At 36.1% G+C, this 20,951-nt stretch overlaps 1 protein-coding gene across 1 annotated transcript in view; it reads left to right on the forward strand.

Moving 5' to 3' along the window:
- DPP10 (dipeptidyl peptidase like 10) overlaps positions 1-20,951 on the forward strand; it is a 232,463-nt gene that overhangs the window by 186,236 nt on the left and 25,276 nt on the right. The window contains exons 12-19 of the mRNA XM_087920347.1: positions 669-707; positions 4,377-4,484; positions 8,819-8,910; positions 10,213-10,260; positions 11,155-11,276; positions 12,532-12,579; positions 13,865-13,963; positions 14,071-14,140. Of these exons, the coding sequence (XP_087776473.1) occupies positions 669-707; positions 4,377-4,484; positions 8,819-8,910; positions 10,213-10,260; positions 11,155-11,276; positions 12,532-12,579; positions 13,865-13,963; positions 14,071-14,140 (626 nt within the window). The remainder of the gene's footprint in view (positions 1-668; positions 708-4,376; positions 4,485-8,818; positions 8,911-10,212; positions 10,261-11,154; positions 11,277-12,531; positions 12,580-13,864; positions 13,964-14,070; positions 14,141-20,951) is intronic.

A 20,951-nucleotide genomic window follows, 5' to 3' on the forward strand; every position in this document is an offset into this window, starting at 1 on the left:
CACCAAAGGCCAGACAAGGTACAATGGATGGAAACTGATCAAGTTCAACCTAGAACTAAGAAGAAATTTCCTGACAGAACTATTAACCAGTGGAACAACTTGCCTCCAGAAGTTATGAATTCTCCAACACTGGAAGTTTTAAAGAAAAGATTGGACAACTGTTTGTCAAAAATGGTATAGGGTCTCCTGCTTGAACGGGGGGGTAGGACTAAATGACCTACAAGGTCCTTTCCAACGCTGTTATACTGTTAATGTTCTGTTAAATTTCTCACTCTCTCATGTAAGTTAATTAAGGCAGAGTCTCTTTGAATGATTCAAACGTTTCATCCTAGATCTCTATCCACTTGAACTAAGTTGTCATTTCTGGCTGTGAAAGGAGCGGAAGACATAACAGAAAGAAACATCTCTTGCAATTGCTTCTTTCTGTTTTGTCTTCCACTCCTATCACAGCCTCTCCACAATCTATCATATATGGTCATTGCTGACATTTCATGAACTGCTCCATATAACCAGAGAGCGCTCAGATTGGAAAAGATTGTGGCAGCTAATAAAAATTGATCAACCTATCAATTTTAAGATTCAAAATGCAACCTATTAGGCATATAATTCTCCAATAAATAACTGCTTGATATTTATGCATACTTAACTATATATTGTGTTGTTTTTAGAAGTATGAATTTACATCTGAAGTCTGGCTTTCTAAGCAGGTATAGTATTATTAATTATTTGGAACGAAGTACAGATATTGATGATTTCTTAAAAGCTTGGGAGTAATTTCAGCAGAATATAAAAATAAATGACTTGGGTACCTCACTATAGTTGCTTTATTTTTCTGATGGCATCATAGAATAAAATTATAGTATAGGTCTTTGATTGCTTGGATTTTTATATTGCCCAGCTTATTCTGATTCCTGGAAGTTTATATTGTGTATTAAACTATATATAATGACATAGTAAATACACATGGTTATCCAATCAGCCAGGCAAAAGGTAGCATAGGATTTCGCAGGGTAAGACTTACTTAGTATGCCTTTTGGCCCATGTGCCCATAGATTGCCAAAGGGAAGGGACCCTCAGATTCTCTTTTCTCCAGAGCAATACATAATAAGTTTGTCATTAGACAAATGCCTAATCAAGTGTCTAATAAAAATGAATTTCAGTGCATTAGACAAGAAAACATCTCACTATTTGCATACATGACGATGATGCAAAATAGCCCTTCATGAGTTTTCCATTTTTAAAATAAAGTCAAAAATGTATAAAGTTTGATATTATACATAGTAGGTAATGTTATAAAATACAAGCTTTTCCACAGCTTTGTGTCATGCGCCACTTGTGTCCATTCCTGAATTTGCAAACTCTGCTAATAATCATTTATGACCTAGTCACCTTCAGATTGGACTGCTATAAGGCATTCAACATGGGGCTGGCCTTGAAGATTATCCTAAAGCATCCAGATGCAGGTGCAGAATGCTATTGCACAGGCAGTTATGTGTGCTCCTAGAAGAGTGGGTGTTACATCTCTGTCCTGCAAACTGCATTGGTTGCCCATTTGCTTCTAGGTCCAATTCAATGTGCTGACTCTAATCTTTAAAACCCTTTATGCTATGGCACTGGATTACCTGAGGACCCACCTGCCCCAAATTATATCATCCCCTACCCTATTGGATATGGCAGGGAAGGCATATTGTGTGTCCTGTCAGAGAACCACATTTGGTGGGTCTCATGAGGTGGGCTTTCTCTGCTGTAGAGCTTGCTTTATTTATTTATTTAAAATTAAAGTTTCTCTGGGAAGATTACAATATAATAAAAGTAACAGCGATAATACAAAGGAATTAAAATTGAGAGGATTAAATACAAAGCTAAAAACCAAGAGGATGGATGGTCTGGGCATGGGGATTTTCTCTAGTATGACAGCAGGGGTGGGATGCAAATATTTATATTACTGGTTCTGTGGACGTGGCTAGGTAGGAATGGCCAGGTGGGCATGGCCATGTGACTGGGTGGGTGTGGCTTCTTTTTTCTTTCTTTTTTTTCCCCACCCCTCCCCCTGCACTCTTTTTTGTTTTGCCTCCTGGGGCGGGGGTGTTTTTGCTCTCAAGAAGGTTTCCTGAGGCCCAGGAAGAAAAAAATGGAGCACAGGGGGGCCGCACAATACCCCCACCTCCCCATGCTCCATTTTTTTGGCCTCCTGGGCTTCAGGGAAGCCTCCTGGGGGGCAGTGTTTTTGTTCCCAGGAAGCTTCCCTGAGGCCCAGGAAGGCAAAAATGAAGCTTCCCCCCGTGCCCCCTTTTGCCTCTTGAGCCTCAGGAAAGCCTCCTGGGTGAAGCAGTAAGACAGCAAAGGGGATTCCAGCACAGCTGATCATTGGAACAGCTGATCGTCAGGAGGAAAAAAGAAATGCCTTAAGGAGTGACTGGGTGGGGGAGACTGCAATCAGTGATGTCATGTGTTGTGTAGTCGTTGGGATGACACACGAGGCAGACACGGAGCTGAAGGCTAACACAATCTATTTAAACATAGCAGGTTGATGCGGCTGCCCTGGCTGGGCAGGCAGCCCGGGAGCGAGAGCTGCCCTGGCTGGGCAGGCAGTCCGGGAGCGATGGCTGCCTCGGCTGGGCTGGCAGTCTGGGTGGCGTTAGCTGCCTCGGCTCGGCAGGCGGTCCGGGAGGCGTTAGCTGCCTCAGCTCGGCAGGCAGTCCGGGAGCGTTAGCTGCCTCGGCTCGGCAGACAGTCCGGGAGCGTTAGCTGCCTTGGCTCGGCAGACAGTCTGGAAGGGCTGTAGCCGCTCCGGCTGGGCGGGCAGTCCGGAGGGCGACAGCTGCTCCGGCTGGACGGCAGCCGGGGGATAGCTGCCTCGGCTGGGCGGCAGCCAGATGGTGAGAACTGCCCGGCCGGGCGGGCAGCCAGGGCAAGAGCTCTTCTGCGGCGCTGCCCCGTTGGTCCGCGCTCCGCCCGCAACGCTTCGCTTGCTGGCTCTGCCCGACAGCCAGCTTTATAGCCGACTGTCAAACAGAGCCAGCCAATGGAGCGGCTGGAGTTCCAGCTCAAACAGCGGACCTGGTTGGGAAACCCCAACCAGTTCCCAACCAGTTCAAAAGACATAACAGAAACTGTCAGGGACACAACACCCCTTCCCCCTTAGCTAGGGACATGGCAGCCCAGGCTGGGGCTGTGGTTGGGCAGGGACACAACATCATGCATGCACAATAAGGACTAACTGGGCAGGAAGGGGTGGGGCCAGCCAGGGGCACATTTTGAGGGTTCTCTGAACTGTGCAGAATCATAACAACCGGTTCTATAGAACCAGTCTGAACTTGTAGAATCCCACCCCTGTGTGACAGCCATATCCAATATAGCAGCCCTCTGTCAGGGCTTCAGGCCAAGCAGTAGAACCAAGTTTTCAGGCTTTTCCAGTGGCCAGGAGTGTGGGAGGAAGAACTCACCTCTAATGGGAGAATATTACAGAGAGCAAGGGCTGCAGAAGAAAAGACCTAACCAGCCAAAATTCTTTGGTCAATGGGATCCTAAGTAAGCCTCTTCCATGGGAACTAGTATGGCAGGCTGCACACACGCACACATACATGCATACAAGTGTAAAGTGATTATCATGGACTATATTTGTATTTTCAGATATCCACAATCCCTAAGAAAATACAGACATAGCCAATGATTCACACTAGTAACTTACTGGAAGACAGAAGTTTCATGTAAGTTTCCTACAGTGTTAATGGTAATTATATTTCACTGTAAAAAGATGTCCTGGATTCTAGGAGGTTAGCTCTCTTTAAGTAATTTTCTGGAGGTCAGGAGTATTGTACTTGCATTTCCTTCAAGGTGAGGAGGTCTCTCAGAATGTTCCCAGAGCCAGCTTGCATAGAAAGCTTTCTTGTGTTCCTGTGAAGGCAAGTTCAGTTTCACTTTGGACCTCTGTCAAAATTCATGGAGGTCAGGAAATCAAGGTGAGACCCGCCTGTGAACTCTGTTCTCTGCTGACCTTAAGCCTTCCATACATTAACCTAAAGACACAAAGAAGGATTTACTCTTTTGCAAAGCAGTTTAAAATTACTATTTGGTGTGTGGCGGGGGGAGTTTCCAAGTAATGGAATTGCTTTTTGAATTATTTTTGGGCTTTGTTTTCTTGCCTCTTTATTTCATTTAGAAGATATCTGTAGCCACCCACCTTATGCACCATGACCCTAGATGACTTATAAGCCATTGTAAAAACATAAAAACATAGAATCATATTTATGCCATAATATATTGTTTAACTTCAATGTGTTCAGTATTTGAATATGCCATCCATAAAAATGATAGCATATATGAGGCAGTTTTTAACAATAATATTTTCTCTGGTTTTTTTTTTTTTTTTACAGAATGAGGAACCAGTTTTTTCAAAAGATGGCAATACATTTTTTATGACAGTTCCAGTTAAACAAGGTGGTCGTGGTGAATTCCACCATATCGCTATGTTTAATGTTCAGGTGAGTTTCTTTTACTTAAGTTAGATTCCAGCCTAGATTCTAATTCCAGAATTATCCTGCTTTCCGGAATGAAGATGTACCATAAATAAATGGGTCCTTCCATATCTCCAATACTATTATTAATTTTGCAAAGAAAATTAAGAAATAAATCTCTCCTAGGATGAGAAACTTGCATTAAAATATTTCCTGTCCAAAGCACTCGATCCTATGAACTTTTCATGATGCAGTTCTAGGCACATAGTTTTAATTCAATCTGAGCCAAAGACAGACAAGAGTTCGTTTTAACCGTGTGCTCAAGCTCTGTTTGAATCTTTTTAAAGTCAGTGGCATACGTATATTTCATATTGATATCAATGGATATTAATAAAGATATGGATGCTAAATATAGATGCTGTTTTCATTAGTAGAAGTCTCTACTGCACCAGCTTTAACGTTTACAGATTATTTATGAATTTTTTTCTTGCTGACCATTATTTCTTCTTTCTCCTATTTTTCTGCAAGTAATATATTGATCTAACTAAACCAAACATCATTGATGCTAATAGAAGAGACTATTTGTAGTTTGGGGTTGAGCTGTGGAGTCCTTAGTGCTCTCTGAATTGGTTTGTTTTGTTTTTGTTTTTTGAACATGTTTCCTTACCCAAGTAGATAACATCTTCAGCTAATGCTATTTTGTGAGTCAAGTATTGAGACATTGTATATATATATACAATATATAATTTTCATAATCAGAAGACCAAGATAGAGTTCCCTGCTTGTGGAAAGATTTAGAGCTTAACTATATAAATATTAAGGGGAAAAAAATGCTTCCTTGAATCCCATTTAAGGACATAGAGTATACTATAGGGTATACTGTCATTGAGAATTCAAGGAAATTAATGTGAGATACAACAGTTGGATATCTGTTGACTTTACCTTCCGAAAAAACCCATGGATATGTATGGACATTGGTGTTTTTTTAACGCAGGTGTATGCTCAGCAAAGCAAATGCTATAATTTGTATTTTGTTTCTCTTTAAGGATAGTATCATCATCATCCAAACATGACTTTCTTACTCATTCTCTTCCTTTCAAGCCATTCACTTTTCTTTCATACAGTTGTTTTTTAGTTCGATCCTCATTCTGTAACATGTCTCAATCCCCTCAGTGTACGTCAAGAGTACCTGGGTACAAGGAGAGGCTCAAGGGGTCAAAATAACAGCTGCAACTGTACAAGTGAAAACCTGACACTTTTTAACATGCAATTTAGGTTACTGTATTGAGGGTTTTTTTTTTTTTTACTTCTCTGCCAATGCCCCAGATATATTACTTTTGTATTCATCACTCACATTTGCATTCCATCTAGTTCCATTCATTCTTGGCCCTATCTTAATTTTACTGCAAACTTAAATAACTCATTTTCATTGAACTCAACTTAAATTCTTTGTAATCCTAGCATAATCAATTTACATTTTCATACAAGACAGTACCCAGAAGCACCCTCTTATACAAGTCCATTTTTTCAACAAATATTCATTACTATGTGCTACCTTTTTACCATCATTTGCCTGTGTATTCATTTTTCTATCTTCAGTTAACATTTTACTAAGATACACAAAGTCAGCTATTGCTATTTGCTTATTTTTTACCATTTGTATAAAACTTGTGTTAATTCATTCATTCAATTTTACATGTCAAAAACAAATACCTTGAGCTTTGATTCATGAATTTTCAGATTCATGTTTCTCACTACATCACACAATATATCTAACATTTGCTGTAAATCATTCATGCTCCCAGGCAAAATCACAGCATCATTTGCATACAGAAATACAGACATATAACTATTTCAATCAACAAATCTCAAGCAACATTATGAGAATTCATATAATATATATGAACTTGTATATATATGTGTGTTTTCTTAAGTTTTCACGCGTACTTACATGTATGGTATTCAGCTTTGTTTGGGTATTTTCCCACATCATTATAGTTGTGCTTTTAAAGTTGTAGCAACATTTCAGCAGAATCTCATCTGTCATCATCAGGCTTCTGTATAATGTTCGTCTGTGAGTCAGACTTTCACAGCTGTTTCAGTTTTAAATTTGGGGCTAGCCTACTGCTGTTCCAGAATGTTTTTTTCTTCATCCTGATTGGTTGGGAGTCTTGGTCTATGTTTATTGGTCTTGGAGTTTGAGGTGTTCTGCTTGATTGGTGTTTCTAATATCTTCTGTCTGTTTTGTAGTTTTTTTGTCTTGATTGGCTGGCAACATTGTGTTTCCTGTATTGGAGGCTTTTAGTGCGGCTTGGCTCTGAGTAAATGGATGGCTATCATTTATTAGGAAGCTAGGTTTCATCTGGGTGCCTGGTTGGGGTGTGTTTGAGCTGGAGGTATCAGGGGAATTCTGTTTGTGCCCAGGTGTTTGCCTGGCTTGTGGTGTGGAGATTTTTTTTGTTTGAGAGTGCAGGCTTCCAGATAATTGACAGTCTGGTGGAGTCATCTCTTCTATTCATGCTTTCAGGTCTTTTTTCAATCTCTATGCCTTCTCTGATAATTCTGTAGCTGGAGTTTTCTATAGTGGCTAGGGTTTTGGTGCCATTGAAGTCAATGCTATGACTTGTGGTTTTCATGTGTTGGACTAGTGAGGAAATGTGTTCCAGCTTTTTTACTGCATTTTTGTGTTCATCTAGGTGGGTACTTATTCTTCTATTGGTCTGTCCAATATATGTGGCAGGGCATGGCGTGCAGGGGACATATATATATGCCTTGGTGTTCTAGGTCAATTTTATCTTTGGAGTTTCTTAGACTGGCTGCTATCTTTCTGTCTGTTTTGAAGGCAGTCTTGATGTGATGCCTGTGTAGTATCTTACTGATTTTGTCTATAGTACCTCTTATGTAGGGCAGGACAGCTGTTCCATAGGTCTGTTCATCTTCTAGGTCTTCATTATGTCTCAGTGTGTTTTTGTGGATCAAGCCGGTGATTCTGCTTTTGTGGAAGCCGTTGGCTGTCAGTACTGTAGTCAGGGTGCATAGTTCAGTCTTTATGTGTGTCTTGTCTGCCAGGCGTTTGGTTCTAGCAATTAGTGTTTTAGCCACAGAGTTTATCTGTGCTGGATGGTGGTGGGACTGGGCATTGAGGTAGCGGTTAGTGTGTGTTTTCTTCTGGTATATGGTGTGTCCTGGTGTGCCATCTGTTTTTTTGCAGATTAGTACATCTAGGAATGGTAGTTGTTTGTTTGTTTCCGTTTCCATGGTGAACTTGATTTTGGGGTGTGTGCTGTTTAGGTGTGTTAGGATATTGTTTAGGTTTTCTTTTCCATGGGACCGAATCACAAATGTGTCATCGATGTATCTTAACCATAGTTTGGGTTGTGGGTGGCATTATCCAGGGCTCTGGATTCGAATTCTTCCATGAACAGGTTCTCAATGACGGGTGACAGTGGTGATCCCATAGGGGCTCCTTCAATTTGTTTGTATCTTTGTCCTTTGTATATGAAATATGTGTTGGTTAAGCAGTGTTCTGTTAGTTCCATGGGGTGTTTGGGTGGTTGGTATTTATTTTTGATGGTTTCAAGAGTCTCTTTTATTGGGACTTGAGTGAATAGTGAAACCACGTCGAAACTTACAAGCAGATCTTCTTGCTCCACATGTAGACCTTTGATCATTTCCAAGAAGTGGTATGAGTTTTGTACTTGTGAAGCTGCTGTTTCAGCATGCGGCTGTAGCTGTTTTGCTAAGTGTTTAACTAGGTTTTGTAGTGGTGCTCCTCTGGAGCTGACTATGGGTCTGAGAGGTATGCCTTCTTTGTGTATTTTTGGGAAGCCGTATAGTTTGGGGCATCTGGAAGATTTTTCTCTTGGGATGATCGTCTGTTGGATCTCTTTGCTCATGTGGCTGGTTATAATTTTCTTCTTAGTTATTTTTCCAGATATGTGGTTGGGTCCGTGTTTATGGGTTTGTATGTGGAGTCTTGGAGTAGGTCTGTCAATTTTGTTTTGTGTTTTGTATGTATGTATGTGTATATGTATATCTATATGTATATGTATATGTATGTATGCATTTTGACATCACCACCATGACAACATACTTTCTTATCTTACTCCCTACTAAATATATTCCATATTTCTCATGCATCTTTCATCTCTTAATTTTACAAATCCTAAATATATCTATTTTTATTTGTCATTTCATTTGTGTTTTGTTCCATTCAGTTCTTTCTTTCAAATTGCAGTCTTTTATATATCCTGACTGATACCACAAGGGCCCGTAGAATTTGACCTCTGCTGTCAATAATTGCTTTGATCAATTAAGGAAAGTTGTGGCACAAAAAATGTTAAACTTATTATTTTTTGCAGATCAAAAATGAACAATTTAGTATACGACATCTGACATCAGGGAACTGGGAAGTTATAAAAATCTTGGCATATGATGAAAATACCCAAAAGATGTGAGCATTATTTTTCTTTGTCTGTTCAGGTAAAATATCTGTGTTATCAAGATAGAGTCAATGTTACTGGTATAGCAATGTTAATTATGTTTCTTTTGTTACTAAATGCTAATACTAGCCATGAACCATAAATACAAAGACAAACTGTATTTAATCTCTTGATATATTCTAGGAACTTTTCCTGAATATTAAAATAAGGCTAGGCTATAATAAAATCTGCTTTAAACTATTGATTGAAATAAGAAAATCCAAACATTGGGTTAGGCAATAATATTTTCAAGTGGTCTTGCTTTAGAATCTTAAGTAGTCAGATCATTAGGATTTAAAAATGAAATACATTTTCACCTTTGGGTCTTCCATTTTAAAAATCTGCTTACCTTCGAGAATAATAAGGAATGGTTCTTGTTCGTTTTTCTTAGGTTGTAAATGGATGTGCTTCCCAGTACTGTTAGCAGAAAGGATTTCTCAGGAATTATTGAAAAATGTCACTTATTAATAATTGCCTTTGTTAAGACTTCAATCCTGTATTGCACAGAAATAAACCTTGTTGAATGTGATGAGATTTATAAAGGATTTCATTTAAATATGTATAACTGTTGAAGCCATTTTCCAATATAACAGATGTTTAGTTATTGGTGCCCAGTATGAGAATAAGTTAAAGTCTGTGTTGTCTTTAATATCTCTGTTGTCTTTAATACAAACAAGGTGGGAAACCTTGCATTCTTTTTCTCAGAACAAAATCAATTGTTCTGCCTGATCATTAGTTAATCCACTTCTCCTTTTTAATATGGGAGAATTGAGGCAGACAATCTTTTCTGAACACAAAACAGTAAGACTTCTGACAAAAAAACATGTATCTTAATCATTAATTAAGTTCCATCTGCCTAGAACATAGCATATGCAATAATTCAATTTTATTTTTACAAAGTCAGATATGCTAATTCTCGAGTTTTCTTCTTAATCGCCCGAGGACACATTCTAGTCAACATGAATGATCATGATGTTCATGATTACAAAACTGTACTGTGGCCTCAAAAATGAGTTGGATATCTTATCCCGAAAGGGGAAAATAAGTCTAAAATTGCAAAGCTCCTTTGCTAATGCAAAATTAGGATGTAAAGAAATAGATTAGTCTCAGGATGTTTTGTGGATAGCCACTTTAATCTATCTAATGGTAAGAATGATCCTGCTCTCCTACATTACTGAAATCCCTAGGTCTGATGTTCATTATGTTTATTATCTACAGCAAATTAGTACATATTCATCTGGCCTAAAGGTGGTTTTTTTCTCTCATTTTGCCAGTTATTTTTTAAGTACTGAAAATTCACCAAGAGGAAGACAATTACATAGGTAAGCCGATCCGGTGCAATGCGATTCCTAAGTGATTGACAGGGCTGCCTCTCTTTGTTTACGAAAAAGCTATTAACTTAAATGTCAGAAGAGATCCTGTGCATACCTTAGAAATTCTGCATGAATCTGTGGGTTTATAAAAGTAGCAAATTTCATAGGAACAATACATATTGTGACAGAAAGATAATAACCCAAAGACATCCTTCACAGTATAATACTAACTCTAGTTAGCATTTTATATGCATTGGAAAATACCAAGGAAATACAAGTAATAAAAATCAGTGTGGTTCTCTTTCATTATAAGCCTGGTGTTCACAAATACTGTATGTATTTCCATATCCTCCATTCCTCTGCTAGAGAAAAAAAATGGTGATATGTAGAGAGGACGTTTGACAGAAGGAACAATGTAGCTCTGTTCAGTAGGGGTATACCATGTCTTACAACTGTTTGTTTAGTGAACATTCAAAGTTACAATGGCACTGAAAAAAGTGACTTATGTCCATTTTTCATTCTTCTAACCATTGCACCATCCCCATGATCAACATTCAGGTGCTTGGCAATTCATTCATATTTATGACATGTCCTGGGGTCATAGATTCACCTTTTGCAGCCTTTTGACAAGCAAAGTCAATGGTGAAGCTGGATTCACTTAACAACTGCAGTGATTCACTTAACTGTGTCAAGAGAGGTCATAAAATGGGGCAAAACTCATTTAATGACTGTCTTGCTTAGTAACATAAATTCTAGGGTCAATTGTGGTCATAAGTTGAGGACTACCTGTAGTGTCTGAAATATTGACAAATCCGAAGAATTTTTCCCTATAATAATATATTTGTAGTGAATATTAGCTATAGGTTTTCTTGTACTTGATCATATTTTTTTTTACTTCCTTAGTGTGTCAACAACTGAATTGCTGAATCGTCAATGCCTCTCATGCAATTTTATGAAAGATCATTGTACATATTTTAATGCAAAGTTTAGTCCTTCAATCAAATATTTCATTCTACAGTGTAAGGGTAAGCCAGGCTCTTTTTTTTACTGTACTTATTTTTTTTTAAAAAATGAAATGTTTTTGTACGTCAGAAAAAATGTATCTCAATGATAACTATTACAAATAAAAAAATTTATATCATTATAGTACTGTAGTTACAAAATCTCAACTCTAGCGTTATACATTTGTTGTGTATACTATATATGAAAATTGCCTTACTGGACAGTTTAAATTTTGTACTGATAAATTTGATCATTCCTATGATAGAACGGCCTACGAAATAAGGAACTAAAGGAGAGGGATGGTTAGAAGTAATTATATAAAAGATGTACTAAAGTTGAGGTCACTAGTTATACTATTTAAGAGGATATCACTCATTCCTTCAATGTATTCAAATTACACACAGCCAAAAGCTTGGATAGTTGCAGATCTAGATCACATTTTTGAATCAGTGACATAAATAACATTGTTGTATTCATTAGTAAAATGCCTAAGGAGGTTATGGAAGTTGCTGGAGAATGAACTACATACACAGATATTTATGTTTGTTTGTTTATTTATTTATTTATTATTTACTTACGGGTATAGACATTTCACAATCCACAGTTCTAAGGGAATACATTTCTAAAGACATCCAGTATTCTGAACTTTGCAGATTGCAATACCATAAGAGGAGAAAGAATAGGATGGACTCTTTCACTAGTGTGTTCAAGTAGAAGCAAGGGATGTTTTGATTTGAATTCCTGCATTGAGCAGGGAGGGGATAGGTTTGACATCCCGAAAGGCTCCTTCCATGTCTATTATTCTATGAAATCAGGTGCCCCCTTTACCAGGGCACTCTTATCTGTGCATTGAATCAAAGCTACAAGACATTTGGATATGTTTCTTCTGAGATTTCCACTCAGTTTTCTAATGGCCTCCAAATGACTTTGCAAGGTCTGAATGCTCCCTGTTCTCTCTTTGATTTAATAGTAGCTGCAGGTACTCTGTGCTTTATATAATCAGGCTATTAATTGCTTTGTGTGTCAATTTCTCAGCTGTAAAATTGAAATGATGAAGATAATAACAATCACACATTTATTATTTCCCAGCAGACTATGGTATTGCCTTGGCATTAATAGGACCATTCATATGCAAAGTATTAAAACATATGCAGTAGCAGTTTTGAAAACTGTGTCTTAGAATATGTTTTGCTTTAGGTTTTTTTTTTAAGTTGAGAAATCCAAAGTTAGTTTCTTTTATTTACTTCCTCTGTGTGCCTGTTCTTCTGTGTTTTACAGGTCCCGGTGTTCCGATTGTTAGCCTGCACAGCACAGTTAATCCTGAAAGTAAGTTATACCAGTTCACTAGGGTTTTTCTTGTGGGTTTTCTCCCTTTCAATTGAGGCCATCAGGAAATTAATTTCTAAACCTTGTCTTAATTACAACCTAGGAATAAACATGTACGTAAGCAATAAGGACAGTAATTAATACAGTAGCTATAATTTATCAGGGATTTTTCGGACTGATCTTACATTATTGTGTACTCTTTATTTCCCATTAATGCTTACAATAATTAGATGGCACAGTGGCACAATCTCTTTAAATAACTATGCAAATTGAGTTCCTATTTCAGTACTTCTAATATATGCCTTAAAAACTTTATAACTCTAATACAATTAGTCTGGATTAAGGAATTGTTTCTGAGTGCCAGTTATCTAATTCATCCTTTTTTAATGATACAAATATCATGTGTGCTTAAATCTCTCTGTTTAAGCAATTCAGCACATTCATGTGCACACATACATAAGATACATATATAGTACATGCAAATACATATAGGTTTTCTATAGAAGTAACTTTTTCAAAATATGTTTTTGAAATATCTCTTCAAAATATATAACTTCAGTATATTCAATGGAAAAGTGCATTATTTGGATAATTGAACTATTCACTTTAATTGGGGAAATACTTGAATTTAAATGAATGTTCATATATGTATTTTGATTTAAAGCACAATATTCTTGCCCATAATAAATATAGTAGACTAAATAATATACAATGAAATCATAGTTTTAGAAATGAAACATACAGGCTGAATCTTGCCTGCAAAAATTCAGAGGAAAAAATTTATTTGTATAGAAAATTGTGGAAACATACATACATATATACATATGTGTAAACTTGATCATCATTTCTATTAGTGAAATAAAAACTATATGATTCAATTTTAGTCAAAATATTGTTTTTAAAACAGCTTAGTTGACACTTTGAAACTGCTTCCTAGCTAAATTAAAAATTATTTCATTAAACTGAGATGTGGTTTACCAATTTAAAAATTTGTTTAGAGGAAACATATCAAATAGCTATCCATATGCAATTGGTGCCTTTTTCTTTTTTTAAAGGCACATAATCCTTCAAACTGTAATATTACAGTTTTAGAGATTTATCAAAATCCACTAATATATATGTGTATACAGTATATCCATATTTATTTTACTCTTTAGATATGCCTTTCCAAAAGTTGGTCTTTAAAGATATGGACTGCATCTGTCATATAAATTCTATTTTAAAATTTCCATCCAATTAAACATGCATGTACATTGATTCCTTTCTTTGCCTTTTTATTTTACAGATTTTTATATTTTAGAAAATAACTCTGTTTTAAAAAAAGCAATTTCAATGAGAAAAATACTACGAACAGAAACTAGAATGCTTCACATTGATGACTATGGTAAATATACTAGAAAATTCTGGAAAAGTCAATATATGTTTTCAAGTAGTATTTTTAATTCATCTTTCAAACTACCAGCCTTTAATGTTTTGCTCTTTTCTTAAAAGAACTTCCTTTACAGTTAACATTTCCAAAGGATTTCTCAGAACGAAATATGTATCCACTTCTCCTAATAGTGTAAGTATAAGCCTAATAATTTTAAAATTTGTGAAATTGATGTATTATATTGTTTATATGTTATATGGCCTTACGAATGGCCATTTTAATTATAAAAGTAGCATCATATGTTCATACAGCTATAATTTCATTAATGATGACATAAATGATTTTAATAAAGCAGAAAAAAATCTTCATTCTCAGATATGGAGTTAGAGGAATTGTTTACTATGTAATCCAAAATGGCTATATATTACCTGTCTTGTCGAATATTTGATTCTTATCCATTTTCAAAGAACTTGGAACTTAGAATAAATTTATTGTCACTTTGAATGTACACTAATCAGCATACATTAAAATGAAATTTCATTGCATACAGCTCACAAAGGGTCACCACCTCCAAGAGACACTACATAAACATGACAAATAAATACAAAAGTATGTATATGCCCACATATATTACATGACACACAGAAACAGTGCAACCTAGTTCAGATGTATACATGTACATGACGAGAAAAACTAATCTTGCGAGTTTACCAGATGGACGCCATAGGAAACAAAGCTGTTACAGAATCTGTTTTTTTGTAGAATTGATGTTGGCTTACTGTAAACTGCAAATTATGCTGGGATTGTATTATTCAACTGCCATATCAATCAAGCCTTCAACTTTTTTTAATATTCCAGTTGTAAACCATTTCCAGATTTTATCCTTATCCACTTTCTCTTTGATCTTTTTTATCATTTGATTGTGCAGTGCTTTCCCTTGCCAGCATTCTGTTCTTGTTTTTACTATTTTACTTTAATATTTATGCTTTGTTTTCTGCACATTCAGTAAGTTCCAATTTGTATCAATGCATGTTCTTAGTAGTCTTTTATGTAATCAGCCAATGCATGTTTTTCTTTTTTGACCATTTGTGTAACTTGAACTAAACCTCTGCCTCCATTTCTGCAGGACAAGTATTATTATTATATTATTGAAATAATACCTGTATGATTGTTTTTAATAAATTTAAAAGGTAGTGGCATGCAGTAGTTTTCAAATTTGGAACTTTTTGTCCCTACCGCAAATACACTAATCCTAAAACACTTCAAAAGTGCCCAGAGTATGCTTGTTTGGCATCTGTAAGACTAATTTCAAACACAACGGACAGTCTGAACATTTCTGGAATGGTTAGAACAGTGTCAGACAACATTTAACAAGGTCAGAACAACCTGCTTTGAGCTAAAAATGCTTAGAATCCAAAACATTTTCCCCATTTCTACTGAAGATGTTAAACAAGTTCAGACCATATTCAAAGCGTAAAAATGGCATCTAGGCAATATTCACTTCATCCAAAATTCCTAATGGATTAAGCCAATTTTAAATGAAATTTAGAGGTGGACACTTTCTGTATCCTCTCTAATTTTTTTGACTGTTTTGGAGATGCAGAAACATTAGAGGCCTGTAGTTTCTGATTAAGAAAAAAGAAGTAAACTGGCATAGACCACTCAAATAAGTTATTATTAACATTGAAAAACTATACGAAGTAATCAAGATTCTCCTATCCTTGCTATAATTCTGACAAGATTTTTCTCAGGTATGTGAAAATGAGGGGAAATGACTGTGCAATTCACAGCCACCATCAGTTTTATAGGAAAGTGGCAATTTTGAATAATGATGAAAGGATCGTTTTTATACCTTGTATACTCATACTGATATTATGTATTATTTCAACATAAAAATGATGCTGTGGTTTGTTTTTGTTTTACCTTCTGGGTAATTGTTACTGGTGCCTCATAAAATATATAGAATGCCATTAAAGGAGCCGAGGAAAATAAAATGAAATACTACATTAAAAAGTTTCAGCCCTCAGTGAATGGTGAAAGCCCTCATGGTTTCTAAAAGAAATCTTTTTGTCTATTTAGTTATAATATTAGTGAATAGATAATATATGAATGAGGAGAATCAGCAGACGAGAATATACTTTATAATGTCTCTTCCTTTCTTTATAATATTGAACAGAAGGAGAAGTTGCTACTAACTATAGTTCCCATATGAAAGTGACTTCAGGGACATCCTTGGCATAACAATTATTAAAATAATGTATTTAATCAGTATCAGTACTTCACTGAGCATCACTGATCATAAAATGAAAGAGTTATAATTGACTGTGTATTTATTTATTTACTAGGGATTTATTTATTCTGTAGAATTTTTAAACTGCACACAGTCGTTTCTTATTAGAGTTGGTTTATAAGCTTATAAGCCCAAGTAAGTAAGTAAATAAGTACATAAATAAACAATTCCAATAGAATTTGGACACTGTTATTGCCTTCTTGTTCTAAATGGATTGAATAAAACGTGGAGCAATTATGTAGCTTTCATGGCTGCCTGGTTGTGGACATGTATATATCTGTTTAATTGCCAATGAACTAACTTAGTATATAAATAAGGTTAACTGCCCTACTGTTTCTTTCTTTCACTAAGAGGAATTCTCAACATATGACTTGTTTACCTGCAGGCTACTAAACTTATTTTCCTGATTCACATAACTATTTTTAACAATCTTCTAATTTGTTTCATGTTTCATTCATAAATACTGCCATAATAAATACTGTACTATAAATACTATCAAATATTCAGCTTAACAACATATACACACACATATATAAACATGTATGTATGTATGTATGTATGTATGTATGCATATTAGTGGTGGCTTTCGAGCAGTTCAGCCCGGTTTTGGCGAGCCAGTAGCAGCAATGAGCAGCAGAGACTGAACAGGTTCTCTCCGCCACTCTGCTATTGGGCCCACCCTCCAACCTGGCCTCCCATACTCACCTTTATCTGCTGAATTTGAAGCGCAGCTGCTTTGGGCGGCTCAGAAGAGTGCCACATGGCAGCTGCTGAAGCAACAGGGATTATGCAGGCTTGCAGGAGGCAAGTGAGAATGCCCCTGCGCCTGCGCAAATACTCTGCACCTGTGCAAAATGTGTGTTTGGCATGCTCATGCATGCAAAGTGTGTGCACGTGTGCAAAGTGCACCCACCAAGCTAAGCCCACCGGATCGGTGGCAACAATATTTGAATCCCACCACTAATGCATACATACATACATCCCATGTATGTATGTATGTATGTATGTATGTATGTATGTATGTATAATTATCCCACAAAAACCAGAGCTGAATAAAGAAAAATTAAAGTGGCCTAAAATATTTGGAAAAGGTAGGAGAGTATTAGATTTTATACAATAGCAATAAGCCTGTTATAAAAAGCAAACAAGATTTCCTTAGAACATTCTACAGATTAATACTTCAGCAAGTTCATTAGATACTTGTTTTCTACTTTGCACGGGGAATTTTCTCATTAAAAATGCTGGGATGTCAATTTCAATGATAGTAAGACAACATGGGGGGCGGGAACCATTTAGATCAAGTCTGTCAAATCTGCAGTCTGCAATTAGGGTTCACCCTGGTTGGCCCTGTCACATCCAGTTTAACAAAGAGAGGGGAAAGTTGCAAATATATCACGTGATGATTCCGTGATGACATGAGTTTGACACCCCTCATTTAGAACAATGTTCCCTAGTAGCACTTTGAGTTCAGTCTAGAAGCACCCCAGTTAAGCTATTCTAATACTTCTTTAAAATAAATTTTTATTAACATTTTATAAAACATGTAAAAATGTGAAGGGAGGGAGGGAGTAAGGAAGAAAGGAAGGAAAGAAGGCAATTTACAAAATTATTCCATATTTTAAATTACAAAAAAACTCTCACTTTTTCTATTATCTTTTTTTTTCTATTCTTCAAAATCACAAATCACAAGTGTATGGGATTTCCAGTTGACCATAAATTATACCATAAGTGTATGGTAGACACTGTTTTTCTCTAACTGAAGAAATTAATTTAACTATCTTTACAACTTTTATCAACTTTACCAATCATTCCTCTGTTGTAAGTAGTGTCAAGCCTTTCTGTTTTTGAGCATATAATAATTTTGGTCCAATTGTCATAAATAAAAACAAACTTCTGTTATTTTTTCTGATAGCTTATCCATTAGTTCCAAAAGAAGATTCTCTAGTTTCACTTGTACTTTAAGTTTTAATAATTTTTCAATTTATGTGTGCATTTTTATCCAAAACATTTTAGCTTTTTTTTACATGGCCACTAAACATGATAAAAATGTATCTTCATGTTCACATTTCCAACAAAGATTCAAGTACTTTTATAGGTTCTAGACAATTTCTCTGGCAACAAACATCAACAATACCTAATTTTATAAACATTCCCTTTAAAGCTGGAACATAATATAAATTTCAGTCCTTTCAATCACATATTTTCCCAATGGTCCATTTATATTTTATAGCTAAAGTTTTTTGCTCTTTTTATGATACATTATTTCACTTGTTCTTCTGTCTTTATTTCACTATTTCTTCTGCAAATAGTATTTCAATAAAGATTAATTCATTTTATCAGTAACATGTTCATCATTATACTGTACATAATTCTATTTCAAATTCAATCTTACTCTGTGTAAAATCATAATATCCTTTATCCACTTTATTTTTTTCTTTTAATTGTACATAAGAAATTTACAACAACGTCCCTCAGTTATTGAATTTTGATTTCATTTTACAATCCCCTTGAAAAATTCTAGTACATCTTGGTAGAGTAACTAGTTATGTTTATTTATCATTTCTCATCTAGAAAATGCTTCTTGTGCTGATAAGCTCTTCTAGTAGCATTGAAATATGATTTCTAAGCACTCATCCAATTATAAAAGCTATATTTTAAACAGCCTGTGGCTTATAAATATTTTTCAAACACAAATTCATATGTTAGCATAAAGTGTGAATTGGGTGCTATTATATTAAAGATAATGTGGTTTGCTTAATTTCACCTAGTATAGCTTATACATATGTATTCCTTATTCATCAAACACATTTTAAAAAAAATAGGGCTTAGCCTTAGGTGTGAACGTATCCAGTTTCTCAACCTAGAACATGCAAAATATGAATAATATAAAAAGTGAGAGATGCTATGCTGTTAACTAACAGGTTGGGCCATGTCGTCCCTCCAAACTAAATAAAGCCTATTTGTGAATTATTAATATCCTTAAAAATAGTTGCATTGTGAACACAACAGAGCACTTTCTGTCATTGTTTTTTGGAAGTAGATATAGCTTCCAATAACAAGTCTCCAGACAACTTAAGATGATGCTGTGTTTGCAACATAGAGTAGATAATGCAAATAGTATTCTAAAAAGAAAGATTTAGAATAGTATTCTAAAAGAAAAGTTTACAAGCTGATTTCCTTTGAGATTTGGTAATTTTAAGTAAAACGTTAAAAAGAAATGGTTTGTAGTTCTTGATACAATCATAAATAAATATGTTTGATAAAATGCCTTGATTACAGAGATTGGAACGTTTTTGAAGATACCGCTGCAGACTTGGATGAATTGACAGATACTGTAACATCATATGTTAGTTTTTGTGAAGACCTATGTGTGTGCTGACCAGAAACCTGTGAATATACAGTAACAATAAGCCTTGTTTCACAGCTAAATGCAATGCCAAAGAGGAAGTCTACAGGAAAGGAGATAGAATGCTGTAAAATCAGGCCAGAAATATATTAACAAAGGAGATCAGAGCAGCAAAAGAAGCTACTCTGAAAAGCTGAAGAATCAGCTCTCAGCAAATAAACCAGCAAATGTGATAAAAATATCACTGTTTACAGCAAACCTCCTTTCCATGCTGAAGGGAATCAACAACTTCCAGATGACCTGAATGTGTTTTACTGTATGTTTGAGAGGAAAGCACTGTCAACTATTGTCACTAGCTGCATCTCAGATACACCAACATCAGCCAAGCCTCCAACAAGTGACCCCATCCCATTGGGGCCCCTATCTCTGGTGATCACAGAAAAAGATTGTGAGATCTATTTCATAGACAAAAGCCTGGAAAAGCACCAGGCCTAGAAAAGGTAACCCCTTCTTGCTTGAAAGCTTGTGCTGACCCATATTTTTAATAAATCACTAGAGATGTGTTATGTTCCTTCTTGCTTCAAATGCTCTACTATCATCCCAGTGCTGAAGAAACCCTCTATCAAGGAGCTGATTGATTACAGACTGGTTACTCTGACATCCATAGTAATGAAAACCTTTGACAGGTTAGTACTGGCCCACTTGAAAACCATCATGGATCTGCTGTTACACCCTTTGTAATATGCCTACTGAGAAAATAGATCAACAGATGATGCTGTCAATATAGCTCGGTGCTACATTCTGCACAGGGCTATCAAACTTGAGCCCTGCAGGCTGGATACGTCACATGCTGGCCATGCCCACACTCTGTTTAGTGAAGGGGAAAAAAAGTTACAATAACACATAATGTTGCCATGACGACATGAGTTTGACACCCCTCACAACATCTTGAATCTCCAAGGACCTATGCAAGGGTCCTTTTTGTAGACTTCAGCTTGGCATTCAATACCATCATTCCATATATTTTTCTTACTAAACTGATTTATCTAGCCATGACCACATTTGTAAGTGGATCATAAGCTTTCAAATAGCAGGAAGCAGCAAATGAGCTAGGCAAATCACGCACACACAGGGCTGGGTGCTCTCTCCACTTCTCTCTCTATACCAATGACTGCATGTCAGGGGACCCCTCTTTTAAACATGCTGAAGTATGCAGATGATACAATAGTGATTCAAGACAACAATGAATCTGCATAAAGACAGGATATTAAACAACTAGCCTTGTGGTGTGGGCGGAACAATCTTAAACTAAACACATTCAAAACTGTAGAAATGACAGTAGATTTTAGGAGAAGCTCTCCTATTCT

This window comes from Pseudonaja textilis, chromosome 1 (genome assembly GCF_049901715.1).
Source record: "Pseudonaja textilis isolate UNSWEBS1 chromosome 1, rPseTex1.2, whole genome shotgun sequence".
Classification (NCBI taxonomy): domain Eukaryota; kingdom Metazoa; phylum Chordata; class Lepidosauria; order Squamata; family Elapidae; genus Pseudonaja; species Pseudonaja textilis.